This window comes from Pelodiscus sinensis, chromosome 31 (assembly GCF_052426305.1).
Source record: "Pelodiscus sinensis isolate ZL-2025 chromosome 31, ASM5242630v1, whole genome shotgun sequence".
Lineage (NCBI taxonomy): Eukaryota > Metazoa > Chordata > Testudines > Trionychidae > Pelodiscus > Pelodiscus sinensis.
The window spans coordinates 5,070,641-5,088,504 of record NC_143082.1 but is presented as its reverse complement, the minus strand read 5'-3'; the positions used below and the strand labels follow the sequence as shown (position 1 = coordinate 5,088,504).

Here is a 17,864-nt window from a genome sequence, read left to right as displayed (position 1 = left end):
CCATTCAGTGCAGAGATCATGGACGTTGGAGGCAACCCCCCAAACCTGAATTAGGTTCCTGATCTCCGCACTGGACCAGGCAGGCGCCCGCCTTTTCCAGCCCCTGGCAGGCTCCTGGGAGCTGGCAGACTGGTCCTGGGGAGCGGTGGAGGGCTGGCTGGCACTGGCTGCCTAGCTCATGCTGGGGCCACTGGGTCAGGTGCAGCGACTGCTGGCTCTGGGTTGGCAGGCTTGGAGCTGACACAGGCACTGTGGCCAGAGTCTACCCCTTTAAGGGCTCTGGGGAGAGGGGGAGGGAGAGGAGTTTTCTTGGTTGTGCCCAGAGTGGCCATCAGGGCACCCTGGGAAGGGCTGGAGGCCCCCTATTTCGAAATAAGCGTCTACACAATGCTTATTTCGAAATAGCAATTTTGAAATTGGTGCTATTCCTCGTGGAATGAGGTTTACCAGTTTTGAAATAAGCCCTCTGCTATTTTAATTTAAATTCAAAATAGCGGTTTGGCTGTGTAGATACTGGTAAAGTTATTTCAAAATAGCAGCTGTTATTTCGAAATAACTTTGCTGTGTAGACATACCCTTATAGGAGGGCAGAGGGCAGAGGTTTAGCAGGGCCCTTTATCACCCTGCACTGACAGTGGGCCAGAGGACCCCTATGGAGTGGGTTGGAAGGGCTCCCAGCCCTCTGAGTCTGCCTCAGTGCAGCTGAAGCAACCTTTCCATGCTCCTTGTATTAATCTCTGCATTTCTCCCCCTCCGTCAAGCAAAGCTCTTTATAAAGGTCACTATAATTAGCCCCATTTCACAAGTGGGGAAACTGAGGCATGGAGCAAGGTTGTGTGTGTATGTGAAGATGAAAGTCATCCAGCAGAACCAGGAATAGAAGCCAAGTCCTCCACCAGTGCTCTATCCACTAGGACACACTGTCTGCCCTGTGTTCCTCTTTGCTCACTTCTCCTGCTTCCCAAGTCCAGGGACTGGACATTTACGAGTCTGCTCCTGAGCCTTGGTTAATGGAGGTGGCCTGTTAATGCACTTGGGGAAGAACACAGGAATCCTTCCCCACCTGAGAGCTAATTCAGAGCCATTTACCCCCAGAGGAGCCAGGCTGCTCCTGAAAATCCAGGCTCAACCCCAACGGCCGCTCGTGAAGGGACTTACCATGATGTGCTGGAAGGTGTAGTTCACTGGATCTGTGAAGTTGGTCTTGGTCTGGCTGGTCAGCCAGGCACTCACCACCCTGGAAATCATCCGGACGGTGCGGCCAGAGGCAGCCTTCTGGTCTTGGAAGAAGCTGCCGTTCATGATGGTTTCCATGCCTTCATAGGAGGCAAATGCCACTCCAGCTGCGCCTGCAAGTGTCCCCAAGGAGAAACCAGCTGGGTTGGCAGCTTCTTTCCCCACATCCACCATGGGACTCACCAAAAACTGTGCAACCTCCCCAGACCCGCTCCGTGTGGGGTAATGTTCTGCTTCAACAGGGCTGGGAAGAGAACCCAAGTGTGTGGATAGCCACACTTTTACTCGTCGCTACAGCGCAGACGGCACTGGCAACAAGATGTGGGAGGGGTCTCTAAATAGGGAACTCCTTAATTTTGGGTCTTTGTTTTAATGTTAGATGGGACGGGTGGCTCTTCAATTCCCCCCAAACTGTGAGGCAGTTTTTGTAGAGTCCCCGAGAGCTGTCTTATCAAAACACAGAGTCACAGAATACTAGAACTGGAAGGGACTTCGAGAGGACATCAAGTCCAGTCTCCTGAACTCACCATGCACTTGATCAGGGCTACTCAACTTTGGCAGCCCCAGGGGCCACAATGATACTCACAGCACATGCCGAGGGCTGCAACTTAAATGTGGTTGCATATTGATGCAAATATTCATGCAAATATATGCAAATAGCTTCTTTCACACAGACGGGCATGAATACAAAAATTAAGGCTTAAGCCGCGGCACCAGACCCAAATGTGGCCAGTATAAGCCAGTCAGCACCTCTCAGGTTCTGCCTACAAGGCTTAGCAGCCAACACGTCCCACAATGCCCTGGCACTCATGGACCTCCTCCCTGAGGGCTAGAAACGCCAACACCCTGTACCTGTCCGTTCCAGCCAGCCCTTCCCCTTGTATTGTTCTGAGCTCACCCAGCCTGGGAGATGCCTCGCCATTGTGAAGCGTGTTCCCAGAGGAGGCCATGTTCAAAGAATCCCACCTGTGGGCCCCGTGTTGAGCCCTGTGTAAACCCAAACCGCACTGCAGGCCACAAACGAATGGGCTGTGGGCTGCATGCAGCCCACAGGACATGTGTTGAGTAGCCCTGACCTAGATCATCCCTGACAGGTGTTTGTCTAACCTGCTCTTAAATAGCTTCAAGGATGAAGTTTCCACAAACTCCCTAGGCAACTTCTGCCAGTGTTCAACCACTCTGACAGGACGTTTTTCCTAAGCACCAACCTACTCCCCTTGCTACAATTTAAGCCCATTGCTCTCTTGTTCTATCATCAGAGGCTGAGGAGAAGAATTTTTCTCCCTCTTCCTTGTAACACCCTTTAAGGTACTTGAACATCTGATATTAACAGAGCTGGCTGGTGAAAACCTTGAGTTTGGGGCAAAACAAATTAAACCAAATGTTTGTTTTGAAAATGCCACCGCAGTGCCTCATGGGAGTTGTGGTTCAGGGTTCCCATTTTTCCTCTATGAGCCTGGCTCCCTGGTTGGACTCATCTCCTGTAATGCACCAAGGGAACCATCTAGCCATAGTGCCTCATGGGAGATGAAATCTGGCAGGAGAGTCAGGCCCATAGAGGGCAACGGGAGAATGAGGCAGGAGGCTCATGATTTCAGAATCAAAATATTTTAGCTCTTCATCCTAAAGCAGAATGACTGTCCGGGCTGAGAGCATTTTGGGCAGCAGAAATCAGCCACATCCTGAAACACTGGCATTTTCTTGGCACCCAGTTTTCCACTGAAGAGCCCTGGAGATGGAACAGTCCCTGCCAGCCCTTGTTCTTTATTCTTCTGGTTCCCTTTATTCTAGCAGGCTTGACTAGGACAGAAGGAATTTATATTTTCCCGGGCTTAAGAACCAGGAATTGTCAATACAGCACAGAGGCCTGGTCCCATACTGCTGCCATCCCGAATGAGATCAATAGTCCATCTAGTTGGATTTCCCATCTCCATCTATATCGGCACAGAGCAGTGCTCCATCTAAGTTGGAATCTCCTGCTTCAGGGGGTTTTAAACCTCCAGTACTTTAACTGTGTAAAACTGCCCCTCGGTGGGAGCCCACCCCACTCCCAACCTGAAAGGGGCCGCTGAGAATTGTCCGTCACACACCAGTCCATGCCTGCTGGCAGTGATGAGGTACCTTGTGCTGTTGGTCCCTGAACCATTCTGCAGCTAATCTCCATGGTATCTCCTTTGGCTCTCAGGCTGATGACTGAGTCCTCCCTGCTGCAGCCGTCCCCGATTAATGTGGTCCGGACATCTAAGGAGAGGAGGGAAGAGCACAGTCTGATAAACACCATGACTCCTTCAACAGGGGCCGTCGGCCAAGCAGAGCAGCAGGGGATGGCGGAGACAGAAGGAACCATCCAGCTAAGAGGGGCAGAGGTTTTGTGCCCACAGGAAAGAAACAAGGACAAAGTTCCATGGGGGTACTGGACCACGCCTCCCCTCAGGGCATTAGGAACAAGGGGGGATTGAGGAGCTGTAGATGGGAGATGGGGATGGGGCCTGGCTTGAGAATGGGACCTTCAGCCTTCTGCACATGCTGGCTGGAGTCCCGAGAGCTGGGGGTCAGGGGTATGGCTTTGTGAATCAGGCAATCACTGGGGATGCAGGAAATCCCAGGGGAGCTGTCAGCTCCATCACAGACGCCCTGCATGACCTCAGGCAGTTACTGCAGCTCCCTGCCTCAATTTCCCCCTCTGTCAAATGGAAATAATGAGCCTTTGTCAATCTGCATTGTAAGCTATTCACAGCAGAGACCGTCTCTCCTTCTGTATCTGGGCAGCGCCGCCCACAACCAGGCACCAGTCTGAGCAGAGGATTCTAGGTGCTACCATAATTCTCATAATAAGAAGGCCACAGTGAAATGTGCTAACTGGATATGGTACCTGCTCATTGGTCCCCAGACAGGCTCCATCCCTACTTGGTCAGAGTCATGCTGCTTCTGATTTGCAGCTGCTACCTCTCCCTGCCCTGGTGCCCTGTCTTGTCCCCCTCCAGGCCTGGCTTCCTACCCAGCTGCTCTGCGTGGAAGGTCAAGTTCCCGTTCTCGGTGGGGTTGGTGAGGACGTCCATCACAATCCTCTCCACGCTGTGCAGGACGATGGTGGCGAAGACGGAGAGCTGCTCCGTGCTCAGGTTCGACCAGGAGGACGTCTGCTCCAGGACGGAGGCAAATCCCCCAGCAGCTTTCTATGGGTGGTCAAGCAAGAGAGAGAGCTCTTATTGGGTGTACTGTGTTACCTCGGCAACTGTCAGCCAATCTCCTACAAGCTGCTAATAGGCCCGACCCTTGTTCCGCCTGAGCTGAGGACCCACCATTGGTTTCTGCCACCTGACAGTGTCCCCCCTCTCATGGCTGGTCCATTGACGTCAGAGCCAGCGACAGGACTTGGAGTTTGCTCTAAGGCCAACAGGCATCTCTGAACGACTTTCGTGAGCCTTGGCTCAGGCACTACTGGCTCATGCTTCTACAGCTGGACCCACCCTGGTCCAGTTCTGCTGGGGGCCTATGTGGCAGCAATTAGATTTCACTACAGCTGGTGTGGGCAATGATTTTTGATGGGGAGGCCACTCTAAGGGTATGTCTACACTTGCCTCCTAGTTTGGACTAGAAGCATACCGAAGTTGCTTATGAAGTGCAGGATTTAAATATTCCGCGCTTGATTATCCATTTTAAAATGCCAGTTGCCCGATTTAACTTGCCGTGTGTAGATGTGATAGTCTGATCCAAAACCCTTAGAACATAACATAAAAACATAAGAATGGTCCAACTGGGTCAAACCAAAGGTCCTTCTAGCCCAGTAGCCTGTCTCCCAACAGTGGCCAACACCAGTGCCCCAGAGAGGGTGGACTGAAGACAATGATCAAGCAATTTGTCACCTGCTATCCTTCTCCAGCCTCTGACAGAGGCCAGGGACACTATTTCTATCCCCTGGCTAATAGCCTTTTATGGACCTAACCTCCATGAAATTATCTAGCTTCTCTTTAAATTCTGTTATAGTCCTTGCCTTCACAGCCTCCTCTGGCAAGGAGTTCCACAGGTTGACTACACGCTGTGTGAAGAAGAACTTTCTTTTATTAGTTTTAAACCTGCTACCCATTAACTTCATTTGGTGTACTCTAGTTCTTCTATTATGGGAACTAATAAATAACTTTTCTTTATCCGCCCTCTCCACACCACTCATGATTTTATATACCTCTATCATACCCCCCTCAGTCTCCTCTTTTCTAAACTCAAAAGTCCCAGTCGCTTTAACCTCTCTTCATATGGGACCTGTTCCAAACCCCTAATCATTTTAATTGCCCTTTTCTGAACCCTTTCCAAGGCCAAAATATCTTTTTTGAGGTGAGGAGACCACATCTGTACACAGTATTCAAGATGTGGGCGTACCATAGTTTTATACAGGGGCAGTAAGATATTATGTGTCTTATTTTCTATCCCTTTCTTAATAATTCCTAGCATCCTATTTGCCTTTTTGACTGCCACTGCACACTGTATGGAAGTTTTAAGAGAACTATCCACGATAACTCCAAGATCTCTTTTCTGATTTGTCACAGCCAAATTAGCCCCCATCATACTGTACGTATAGCTGGGGTTATTTTTCCCAGTGTGCATTACTTTACACTTATCCACATTAAATTTCATTTGCCATTTTGTTGCCCAATCACTCGGTTTGGTGAGATGTTTTTGGAGTCCCTCACAGTCTGCTTCTGTCTTGACTATCCTAAACAGTTTGGTATCATCCGCAAACTTTACCACCTCACTGCTTACCCCTTTCTCCAGATCGTTTATGAACAAGTTGAAAAGGATTGGTCCCAGGACTGACCCTTGGGGGACACCACTAGTTACTCCTCTCCATTCTGAAAATTTACCATTTATTCCTACCCTTTGTTTCCTGTCTTTTAACCAGTTCTCAATCCAAGAAAGGACCTTCCCTCTTATCCCATGGCCATGTAATTTACACAAGAGACTTTGGTGAGGGACCTTGTCAAAGGCTTTCTGAAAATCTAAGTATACTATATCTACTGGATCCCCCTGGTCCGCATGTTTGTTAACCCCTTCAGAGAACTCTAATAGATTAGCAAGACATGATTTCCCTTTACAGAAACCATGTTGACTTTTGTCCAACAAATTATGTTCTTCTACATGCCTCACAATTTTATTCTTTACCATTGTTTTGACTAATTTGCCCGGTACTGAAGTTAGACTTACCGGTCTGTAATTGCCAGGATCACCTCTAGAGCCCTTTTTAAATATTGGTGTCACGTTGGCTACCTTCCAGTCATTAGGTACGGAAGCCGATTTAAAGGATAGGTTACAAACCACAAATAATAGCTCAGCAATTTCCCATTTAAGTTCTTTTAGAACCCTTGGATGAATGCCATCTGGTCCCGGAGATTTGTTAACATTAAGTTTTTCTGTTTGTTCCAAAACATCCTCTAATGACACTTCTATCCCGGACAATTCCTCAGATTCATCACCCACAAAGGACGGTGCAGATTTGTGAATCTCCCTAATGTCCTCAGCCGTGAAGACTGAAGCAAAGAAATCATTTAGTTTCTCTGCAATGGCTTTATCGTTCTTGATTGCTCCTTTTATATCTCGATCGTCTAGGGGACCCACAGGTTTTTTAGCAGGCCTCCTGCTTCTAATGTACTTAAAAAACATTTTGTATTTTCTTTTTGAGTTTTTGACTAGCTGTTCCTCAAAATCTTTTTTTGCTTTTCTTATTACATTTTTACACTTGACTTGACAGTGTTTATGTTCCTTTCTATTTATCTCACCAGGATTGGACTTCCACTTCTTAAAAGATGCCTTTTTGTCCCTCACTGCTTCTTTTACATGGTGGTTAAGCCACGGTGAATCTTTTTTAGGTCTCTTGCTATGTTTTTTAATTTGGGGTATACATTTAAGTTGGGCCTCTATTACGGTATCTTTAAAAAGTTTCCATGAAGCTTGCAGGAATTTGGCTCTAGTCATTGTGCCTTTTAATTTCTGTTTCCTCTTCATTTTTGTGTAATTCCCCTTTTTGAAATTAAATGCCAGAGTGCTGGACTGCTGAGGTGTTCTTCCCACCACAGGATTGTTAAATGTTATTATATTATGGTCACAATTCCCAAGCGGTCCTGTAACAGTTATCTCCTGGACCTGATCCTGTGCTCCACTCAGGACTAAATCGAGAATTGCCTCTCCCCTTGTGGGTTCCTGTACCAGCTGGTCCAAGAAGCAGTCATTTAAGCCATTGAGAAATTGTATCTCTGCTTCTCTTCCTGAGGTGACATGTATCCAGTCAATATGGGGATAATTAAAATCCCCCATTATTATAGAGTTCTTTATTTTGGTAGCCTCTCTAATCTCCCTCAGCATTTCTATGTCAGTATTGCTGTCTTGGTCAGGTGGTCGGTAATATATCCCTACTGTTAATTTCTTATTATTGGAGCATGGAATTACTATCCATAGCTATTCTATTGAACATGTTGATTCATTTAATATTTTTATTTCATTTGATTCTACATTATCTTTCACATTCAGTGCCACTCTGCCACCCACTCAGCCTGCTCTAACCTTCCGATATATTTTATATCCCGGTATGATAGTGTCCCATAGATTTTCCTCATTCCAGCAGGTTTCAGTGATGCCTATTATGTCAATCTCCTCCTTTAACACGAGGTACTCTAGTTCACCCATCTTATTAGTCAGACTCCTAGTATTTGTGTAGAAGCACTTTAAACATTTGCCACTGCTTATTTGTCTGCCCTTCCCTGATGCATTGGATTCCTTTGTATGCGGTTGTTTGTCTGCTCTGGCCCATGGTTTGTCCTCTCCCTTCCTCTCTTTCTGACTACAGCTTAGAGAATCTCTATCAATGGACTCTCCTCTAAAAGAAGTCTCCATCTGATTTACGTGCATCTCCGCACCAATCAGCTTTCCCCATCTCTTAGTCCCTCTAATTAACTGTTATTCTTTGCTCAATGAGGCCACTCACAGGGGCTAGCTGCTCCATACGCTGTGCATGGGGGAAGAGGGGACTTTGCAAGCTGTCCCCGCCCCCAGCACAATCACAGGCCAGATCCAAAGGTTTAGTGGGCCAGATGTTGCCCACCCCTGCTCTACAGCAAGGTGCTGGTGAACCAAGTCCCGGCTCAGCTCCGTGGAGGCCTAGTGCCATGAGCCCTTCTGGAGCTGCAGCAACAGGCTCTGGAGGATGTTCCCCCCGCCCCCACCCCAAAGAGCTCATGGACTAGGCAACTAGGTAGAAGAGAAGAAGCAAAAACGGAATGTCGGGCATCATTAGGATAGGGATAGAGAATAAAACAGGAAACATCAGATTGTCTCTACAAAAATCCATGGTACGCCCACATAGTGAATACTGAATTCAGATCAAAAAAGATATCTTGGCATTGGAAAACGTTCAGAAAAGGGCAACAAAAATTATGCAGGGTATGGAACAATTTCCATTTCAGGAGAGATTAAAAAGACTGGCACTTTTTACCTTGGAAAATAGCTGAATAAGGGGGATATGATAGCAGGTCTATAAAATTATTCCTGGTGGGGAAAGAGATATTTACTCCTTCTCCTAACACCAGAACGGAGGATTACAATATGCATTAATAGGTTGCAGGTTTGAAACAAACAAAAGGAAGTATTTCATCACACAATGCATAGTCAACCTGTGGAACTCCTTGCCATAGTATGTTGTGAAGGTCAAGACTATACCAATGTTTTAAAAAAAGAACTAGATAAATTCATGGAGGACAAATTCATCAATGGCTATTAACCAGGATAGTCAGGGATAGTGTCCTTAGCATCTGTTTGTCAGAACTGGGAATGGACAACAAGGGAGGAATCACTCAGTGATTATCTGTTCCTCCTGAGACACCTACCATTGGTTTGACCCAGTATGGCTATCCATACCTTCTTACACCTGAAAGTTGCAATAAAACACCCAGGAGTCTCTTACCTCCAGACAGACGGTTAAGTTCTTCTCTTTGCAGGGCTCTCCCAAGGTCCTGAAGGTGGATTTCAGCAAAGTGCAGTAGGCGGCCTGTGCAGGGTGGCAGAAGGGAGCCGGAGCAGAAGGAAAAAGCACGTAGCACAACACAAATTCAATGTCACAGCTGGAAGGTTGGGCTTGTGGTTAAGGCCTTGGACTAGGACACAGCAGTTGGGGGGCTCAAACTGCAGCACAGTCACTCAGCTACTTTATTTTGCAAGCCTTCCATTCCCCAGCTGTACAGTGGGGCGACCAATCCCATCTTCCTCACTCAGGGAATGTCTACACTGACACCCTAGTTCGAACTCGGGTGGCTAATGTGGTCATTGGAACTTGCAAATGAAGCCCGGGATTTAAATGAGGAGTAACGGTAGTTCGAATTAGGAGCTTTAATTCAAACTACCTAGCCCGTGCCGCGTGAAACCGCGGGCAGGTAGTTTGAACTACAGGGCATTTAAAAATGGCAGCGCACGGGAACATGCAAATAAAGCCAGGGATATTTTAATCCTGGGCTTCATTTGCAAGTGTGAATGACTACATTAGCCACCCTAGTTCAAACTAGGGTGGCAGTGTAGACATACTCTCAGAGTGTAAGTCTAGGACGCATGGACGGCCTATTACTATGTGGCTATGCAGCACCTGATACAATGGGGACCCTGATCTTGGGGGATGAGTCTATGCAGCAGCTGCTTGAAGCCAGAATACAAGTGCAAAGAACTGTGGGTGGTAGGAAGGAACAAGGACTGGGGATGGGGGCAGAGGTTCTGCTGGTAGCACCGTGGGGCTCAGGGGCGGAGCTATGGCTTCCTACACTGGAATTTTCCACCCACTCAAGATTTGACACTTGCCACTCTGAGCATGTCCATACTACAGAATTTTGTCAGAAAAACGGCCATTTTTCCAACAATACCTGAGTTATGTCCACACTGCAATCGCGTTCTTCTGAAAGTAAATCAAAAGAACAGAGGGGTTTTTCCAACATTGGTAAACCTCTTTCCAGGAGGAAGAAGCCTTTTTCCAAAAGAGCTCTTTGAGAAAAAAGCATGGCTATGTCTAGACTGCAGGCTTCTTTCGAAAGAGGCTCTTTCGAAAGCATCTTTCGAAAGAGCCTCTTTCGAAAGATCGCGTCTAGACTGCAGGCGGATCTTTCGAAAGAGAAATCCGCTTTTTCGAAAGAGAGCACCCAGCGAGTCTGGATGCTCTCTTTCGAAGACGGCCTCTTTACATTGAAGAACGCCTTCTTTCGAAAGAGGAACTTTCGAAAGAAGGCGTTCTTCCTCGTAAATTGAGGTTTACCGCCATCGAAAGAAAAGCCGCGTTCTTTCGAAATAATTTCGAAAGAACGCGGCTTGAGTCTGGACGCAGGGGAAGTTCTTTCGAAAAAAGGCTACTTTTTTCGAAAGAACCCCTGAGTCTGGACACGGCCCATGTGTGGACAGGGAACAGGGAAGAGGGAGTTCTTTCGGAAGAAGAGGAAAGAGAAAAAAGCACAAGTGCCCTGGTCGCCGCTCCATCCATAAATCACAGCTTACATGTGAAAAAGCATCCATTAAGTGTGGAAGCTATCTGTCAAAAAAGCAGATCGCTTTTTCGATGCGCTTTTGCTGTATGGACACTCTTTCGGAAGAAGTTTTTTCGGAAGAAGCCTGCAGTCTAGACATAACCTCTCCTGCGACCTGCAAGTTGCTGCTGGTTTGCTGGCAGGAAGGGCAGCCTTTTGCCTAAGCTGGGGTTCCCTGAGCGGCCTTTACATGAACATCCCGAGAACAGCGGGGCCTGGCGACGTTGCCAGGATACCTACATCCTCTGGGGATGAGCCGTGAGCTGTGTCCAGACTCTGGTTCTGGGATTTCCTCACCAGAATATTCTCTCCCAAGAAATGGGCCCGGCACTTTGAAGTGACCTCTAGGAGGAAATGAAATGAACAAAAAAACCCTCAATCAAATGTGCAAACTGGTAAATACGGTGGCCTGGGAAATTAGCATCTCTCTGGGCTTTTCCATGCAGGGATGCAAAGGGTTTAAAAAGCTGCTTGTGCATCCAGTGACTTCCAGGCCTAGGGATTACCAGCCAAGTAAACCCAACTGTTTGCTGATCCCCAATTCGGGTGGCAGTAAGGCAGCTATTTCCTCTTGGGAGTCACAGCCAGGCACCTTATCCAGGAGTCAGTTCACCATTTGTCAAGGAGAGAATATGGTGCACTCCCCCCCCTCAAAAAAAAAGAAAGAGCTCTAACCACTAGGCTACATGGCTGGTCTCTCTCCAGCTCTGCGGTTGGGTAACACAGTCATTGCAACAAGGAGGCAGGAACCTGGGTCCCCCACGTGAGTGTCTTGCCCTGGCAGATTGCTGGGCTCCTGCAGTGCTGCATGTGACCTACATTACCCCAGCCGGCGGCCCTGTCAGCACTGCAGCTACAGCTGCGATTCCCCCCCAGGCAGACACATGCTGACTGGCTCTCTCTGGGCTATAAAGCAGCAAGGCCATCATATGGCTCGGGCTGCTGCCCTAGGGCACTGGCCCATCAACTACCTTGCCTCTGTGAATACTCCACCCTGCTAGGCTGTATTTGTCTGCTTGAGCTGGAACTCCCACCTCCCATGCCAATATCCCCTGTGTCATATACAGACAGTAACACACCCATGTACCTTCTAGGGCTGGACCTAGGGACCTGGTCCACGCACAAAGGTTTCTGGTCTGTTGGTGCCTCCCAGTAACAGACACGGACAGTGTGGGGTGACCTGGTCAGCAGGCATTAGTCTTTCATACCCAGATCCCAACACACACGCCCTGTATCAGACACTTACCTGTGCAGCTGAAATGGACATCAGACTGGATGAGTGGGAGGTAGCCTGCCCGGCACCTGCAGGTGTAACTGCTCGGCATGTTGGTGCAGATGGAATTGGGGCCGCAGGGCGATGGGTCTTGGGAACATTCGTCAATATCTGGACGGGGAAGAATCCAGGTTGGCCATGTGTGACGCTAGGACACCAGTGTTCTACTGACCTGGGCCCCACACACTGACCCAACCCCATTGCAGCCAGTGGGAATCCTTCCATCACCCCAGGGGCCTTTTGCATCCTTGTTCTTGGGATGACTTGCTCAGCAGGCATTAGCCTTTCAGACCTGGACCACCCTTTTTAACTTCTGACAGTGTCATCATCTATTTTTAAAAGAACCCTACACCAAAATCAGTACCTTAGTAAGATATAAAGTCCTTTCTTATGCCGAAAATATTTGGAAACTTATGTTTTAAAGTTATTAACATTTCAGGAACATGCCTATTCTTATGGAGATTACACAAAATAAAATGGGGTTCTCTTTTTCTAAAAACAACGAGCATTGTTATGAACACATTAAACCTCAGTGAGGGATTATTTTCAATGTCTTTATTTCAGTCAGCGGAATATGTAGTAATCAGGAACAATTCCTCTATGAAGGTTTAAGAAAACATTAAAAATATAAAATCGCCTTAGAAATAGTAATTAAGAAAATGTAAAACCGTGAGATCTCTACCTTGTGTAATTAATGCTGTATTCAGCAGGAAGACTGACTTGCCCTTACCCCAAAGTTTTGGCATACAAATCTCTTACACACTTTAGCTATGTCTAGACTGCAGGCTTCTTTCGAAAGAGGCTCTTTCGAAAGCCTCTTTCGAAAGATCGCGTCTAGACTGCAGGCGGATCTTTCGAAAGAGCAATCCGCTTTTTCGAAAGAGAGCACCCAGCGAGTCTGGATGCTCTCTTTCGAGGAAGCCCTATTTACATTGAAGAACGCCTTCTTTCGAAAGAGGAACTTTCGAAAGAAGGCATTCTTCCTCGTGAAACGAGGTTTACCGCCATCGAAAGAAAAGCCGCGTTCTTTCGAAATTATTTCGAAAGAACGCGGCTTGAGTCTGGACGCAGGGGAAGTTTTTTTGGGAAAAGGCTACTTTTCCCGAAAAAACCCCTGAGTCTGGACACAGCCCTTGGGTTTAACCAAAAACCTGTGTCTGACATTTGTTATTCCCAAGTTTAGTGCTGTCACACAGGTACAGTCTGCATGCCCAGTCTTCAACCTCTGGCTTGCAGTGGAAATCACTCTCTTTTCTTTAGAAAAAATGCAGAAGGGTGCGGAGTTTTGTTTTCAAATATGATTTGCTTCATTTGGGCTCAGGGATTTGGCTGGAAGGAGGAGAGCAGAGAGTGGGAGGGAAGAGAAGAGGGAGACAGTGGGGAGTGGGTGAGGTCTGGGCACAGCAGGGAACATTATAAGCAGGGCCACAGAAAGAAGTGGGCTGGGGAGCTCACGTCCCGAGGCAAGAGCTTCACCCATGCCGGGGTTCCATCACCAGTATGTGGGTAGTGAGGACTAATAGTAACAGCACAGGACTGGGGAGTCAGGACTACTGAGTACTGTCCAAGGCTCTGCCACAGACACCCCATGTGACCTTTACCAAGTCCTTTCCCTTCTAGAAAGCTCTAGAGAGCAGGGAGACAATCTAGTTCTCTCCTCAGATGCCTGGTAAGGAGGGGGTGTCCATGGACACAGGGGCTGTGCAGTTTAGCAAGCAGAGGGCTGGAAGAAGTCAGCTGCGTGGCAAAGGATCCTCTAACTCAGGCATGTCAAAATTGAAGCCTACTGAGAGCCGCACAAATGAAAACTGATAGCTTTTTAGGTGCCAGATAGAAGGCACCAATACTGGACACCTGGCAACCCTAGGGCCACCAAGGAAAAGGTACTTTGTCAGAAAGTTGTAGGTATTTCTAAATATAGATTATGTTTTAGTTATATTTAGGTATATTTTATAACATTACAACAATTTGATGTGTAAAATTGTTATTTGATTATATTAAATAATTTTTAAATTCATTTTACGTAATTTTTAATATAAATATAAAGTTAAAGTATTTGTAAATTTTGTATATGATACATAACTTGTTTCGTTGAAATAAAAACCAGTATAGACCATGGTTAATCAAATAGAACAGAATTCTGTGAAAATTTCAGATACTTTGCAAGTTTGAGACTTTGCATAAAGATATAATTATCTATTCAATTGAAAAAAATTGACATATGTATTGATATAAAATTAATATACATTTTGTGATTTTATTTGGAAATAAATAAATAAAAATGAAATATTAACAAAGTAACCCCTTTCTCTCTCCCAGAGCCTGGAACTCCCATTCCCCTGTTCTAACCCAATCCCCTCCACTTCCCCAGTGCCAGGCCCCCCCAGCCTAATGCCTCCTCCTCCTCCTATAGCCAGGCACCCCCAAAATAATGTCTTCCTCCTCCCCCAGAGCCACTCCCAACACACCCTAACCTAATGCCTATCCCCTGAGTCAAAGCCAGGAACTCCCAGCCCTGCCCCTCTCCTCCCCGCAACCTAATGCCTCCCTCCTCCCACAGAGCCAGCTCCCCGCAACTGACTGCCTCTTCCCTCCCCCAGAGCCAGGCTTTCCCAGCCTCCTCCCACCCAACATAATACTTCGGTCCCGGAGTCGACGTTGCTGCCTGAGGTTCTGGAGCAGCATGAGCACAGCGGTTAGCGGTGAGCACCTGCTGGAGAGCCCAGCACAGAGCACCCAGCCAGGCATGAGTGTGTTCTCCGAGTGGCCACTGGCATGTATTTCATTCTTTAATAAAAATATTCTGGGGTTGCAAAAATTTCAATCGGGCCGCATTGTGGCCCTACAAATACCAGATTGACATGCCGCCTCCAACTAGCCAGGCTGGGTGGGAAGAACCCTCACGAAATTGCTGCAGCTGTAGCACCTGGGGCTCAGAAGAAAGTAGGAAGACATGGGCATGGGAGGGAGGGGCAGGCAGAGCTGCTCTTACATGGGAGCCAGTGGAGATCCAGCATTAGCCTCTTACACCCAGAGCTTCCCCGCACCCTACGCAGACACTTACCTGTGCAGCTCAAGGGGGCGCCAGGCTGGCTGGGCGGGAGGTAGCCTGACCGGCACCTGCAGGTGTAACTGCCTGGGGTGTTGGTGCAGATGGAGTCGGGGCCGCAGGGCGATGGGTCTCGGGCACATTCGTCAATATCTGGAGAGGGAAGAATCCAGATTGGCCATGTGTGATGCTAGGACACCAGTGTTCTACGGCCCCGGGCTCCTTACACTGACCCAAGCTCTGTTGCAGCCAGTGGGAATCTTTCCATCAGCCCCAGAGGCCTTTTGCATCGGCCACTCTCCCCTGTGCCTGAACCGGCTCTTACTGTTGCACTGCGCTGCTGCATCAGTGATGCGCTGCTCCCCAGAACTGGATGCAAAGCCGGGCTTCCAGTGACAGCACTGGCACCCTGGGATGTGGGCACAGGTGGCATCCTCAACACACATCACTGACTTCAGATGGGCCCAGCTCTGCACAAAAGAGCCCACTCTCAGCGAGAGGATGGGGAGAAGGTAGCACAAGCAGCTGGTATCAGGGGGAGGGGCGGCACTGTGCCAGGAATATGGCTCCCAGCAGGTTTGCAACATGCTGTCCATCCCCAAGGGGCAGCCGTGCCAGTGGCCTAGGAAGCGGGTGCTAGGACACCTGGGAGCTAGCGCTGAAAGCAGAGGACTGCCAAGTCAGGACTCCCGGCTTCTGTCCCCAGCTCTGCCACAAATTCCCCATGTGACTTCGGCCAAGTCCTTTGCCTTCCAGAAGCCTCAGTTTCCCCAGATACGCAGGGAGACAATCCCGTTTTCCAGATCTATTTTCCTATTATTGTAGGGCCACACCCTGAGGGGCGGGGCCCCGCCAGCTCCCCCTGCAACCAATAGGAGAGGAGCCTACTCAGCACATGCCAGACTCTGCTCTCCATTCACACAGCACCGCAGGGGGCTGCAGCACTGCCTTACCCCAGCCTGGGGCCCTGTCTGCCCTGCAGCTAACCTGCGATTCCCCGCCTGGGCAGACACACGCTCGCCGGCTCTGCCTGGGCTACAAAGCCGTGCAGCTACCGCACAGCTCAGGCTCTGCCCAGCGCACACCTGGGATCAGGGACAGGGCAGCTCTAGGGCACTGGCCCATCCACTGCCTGCCCCCTGTGTACGCTCTGCCCTGCTTGGAGGGCTGAACTGGGACTCATAGACTTTAAGGTCAGAAGGGACCATTTTTATCATCTAGTCTGACCCATTGCACAATGCAGGCCACAGAATCTCACCCACCCACTGCTGGAATATTCCATTCACCTATATCTCAGATACTGAAGTCCTTGAAATGATGGTTCAAAGACCCCGAGATGCAGAGAATCCTCCCTCTAGTGACCCGTGCCCCATGCTACAGAGGAAGGCGAAAAACCTCCCGGGCCTCTGCCAATTTCCCTCCCTGAAGACTCGCACCCTCCTGCTGAAAGAGCCTGGGCTGGCAGGGGGGAGGGAAAGGAAGAAGGAACCATGGCTCACGGGATGGGGGGGGGGGGAGGAGAAGGAATACGGGCAGGTAGTGGGACTGAGGAGCCAAGATTTCTGAGATTTGTCCCCAGCTCTGCCACAGACTCCCCACATGACCTTTGCCAAATCCTTTCCCTTCTAGAAGGCTCAGTTTCCCCACATGAGCAGGGAGACATGGGGCTCAGGACAAAGTAGGAAGAGGTGGGGGGAAGGGACAGGCAGAGCTGCTCCTGCATGGGAGCCACTAGAGATCCAGCATTAACCTCTCACACCCAGAGCTTCCCTGCACCCCACGCAGGCTCTTACCTGTGCAGGTGAAGGGGGCGCCAGGTTGGCTGCGCAGGAGGTAGCCTGCCTGGCAGCTGCAGGTGTAACTGCCCGGTGTGTTGCTGCAGATGGAGTCGGGGCTGCAGGGCGATGGGTCTCGGGAACATTCGTCAATATCTGGAGGGGGAAGTATCCAGATTGGCCACGTGTGACGCTAGGACACCAGTGTTCTACTGCCCTGGGCTCCTCACACTGACCCAAACCCCATCGGATCCAGTGAGAATCTGTCCATCAGCTCCACGGGCCTTTTGCATCGGTCACTCTGCCCTGTGCCTGCGCTGCTCCCCAGAACTGGATGCAAAGCCGGGCTTGCAGGGGCAGCAGTGGCCCCCTGGGATGTGGGTGCAGGTGGCATCCTCAAGGCACATCACTGAATTCAGATGGGCCCAGCTCTGCACAACAGAGCCCTCTCTCTGCGGAAGGATGGGGCGGGGCAGATAAGCTCAGCAGCTGGCATCAGAGGGAGCACCATGACAGGAATATGGCTGCCTGCAAGTTTCCGCCCAGAGGCAGCAGTGCTAGTGGCCCAGAAAGTGGCACCCCGGATGCCTGGGTTCCCTTCTCAGCTCTGTGAGGGGAGAGGGAGGGTTGGGAGCTGGAGCAGGGAGACGGGGGAGGGGGAGTCTGGACTCCTCGGTTCGATTGCTGGCAGAGGGGTGGGAAGATGGTGCCCTGGTCCTAGCAGGATGGTGCACAAGCTGGACTGCTGGGGTCATGGGCAGCAGGTGTAAGGGGCAAGGGAAGGTATTTCTTCTCAGGGTCATAGTGCCACCCACTCCCTTCTTCCTACCCCTCTGCCCACCCTTCCTGCCGGCTCCCACAGCTCTCTGGGGCCTGGTGACTCTTCCATCTAGGAACTGAAAAAGGAAAATCCCTTCCAGCTTCCATACCGCTTAGCAGAACGTTTCTCTCTCTCTATGTTAAAGAAAGGTTTTCCTGTGGGATGACAG

The 17,864-nt window shown here is 49.3% G+C and overlaps 1 protein-coding gene across 3 annotated transcripts in view; it reads right to left on the bottom strand.

Moving 5' to 3' along the window:
* The window catches only part of LOC102463292 (uncharacterized), a 180,374-nt gene that overhangs the window by 21,211 nt on the left and 141,299 nt on the right, over positions 1-17,864 (bottom strand). For all 3 annotated transcript variants that reach the window (XM_089774814.1, XM_089774815.1, XM_089774816.1), the window contains 6 exons: positions 12,025-12,162; positions 11,019-11,122; positions 9,185-9,268; positions 4,235-4,412; positions 3,358-3,477; positions 1,159-1,349 (listed from right to left, as the gene is read on the bottom strand). In XM_089774814.1, coding sequence (XP_089630940.1) covers positions 1,159-1,349; positions 3,358-3,477; positions 4,235-4,412; positions 9,185-9,268; positions 11,019-11,122; positions 12,025-12,162 — 815 coding nt within the window. The remainder of the gene's footprint in view (positions 1-1,158; positions 1,350-3,357; positions 3,478-4,234; positions 4,413-9,184; positions 9,269-11,018; positions 11,123-12,024; positions 12,163-17,864) is intronic.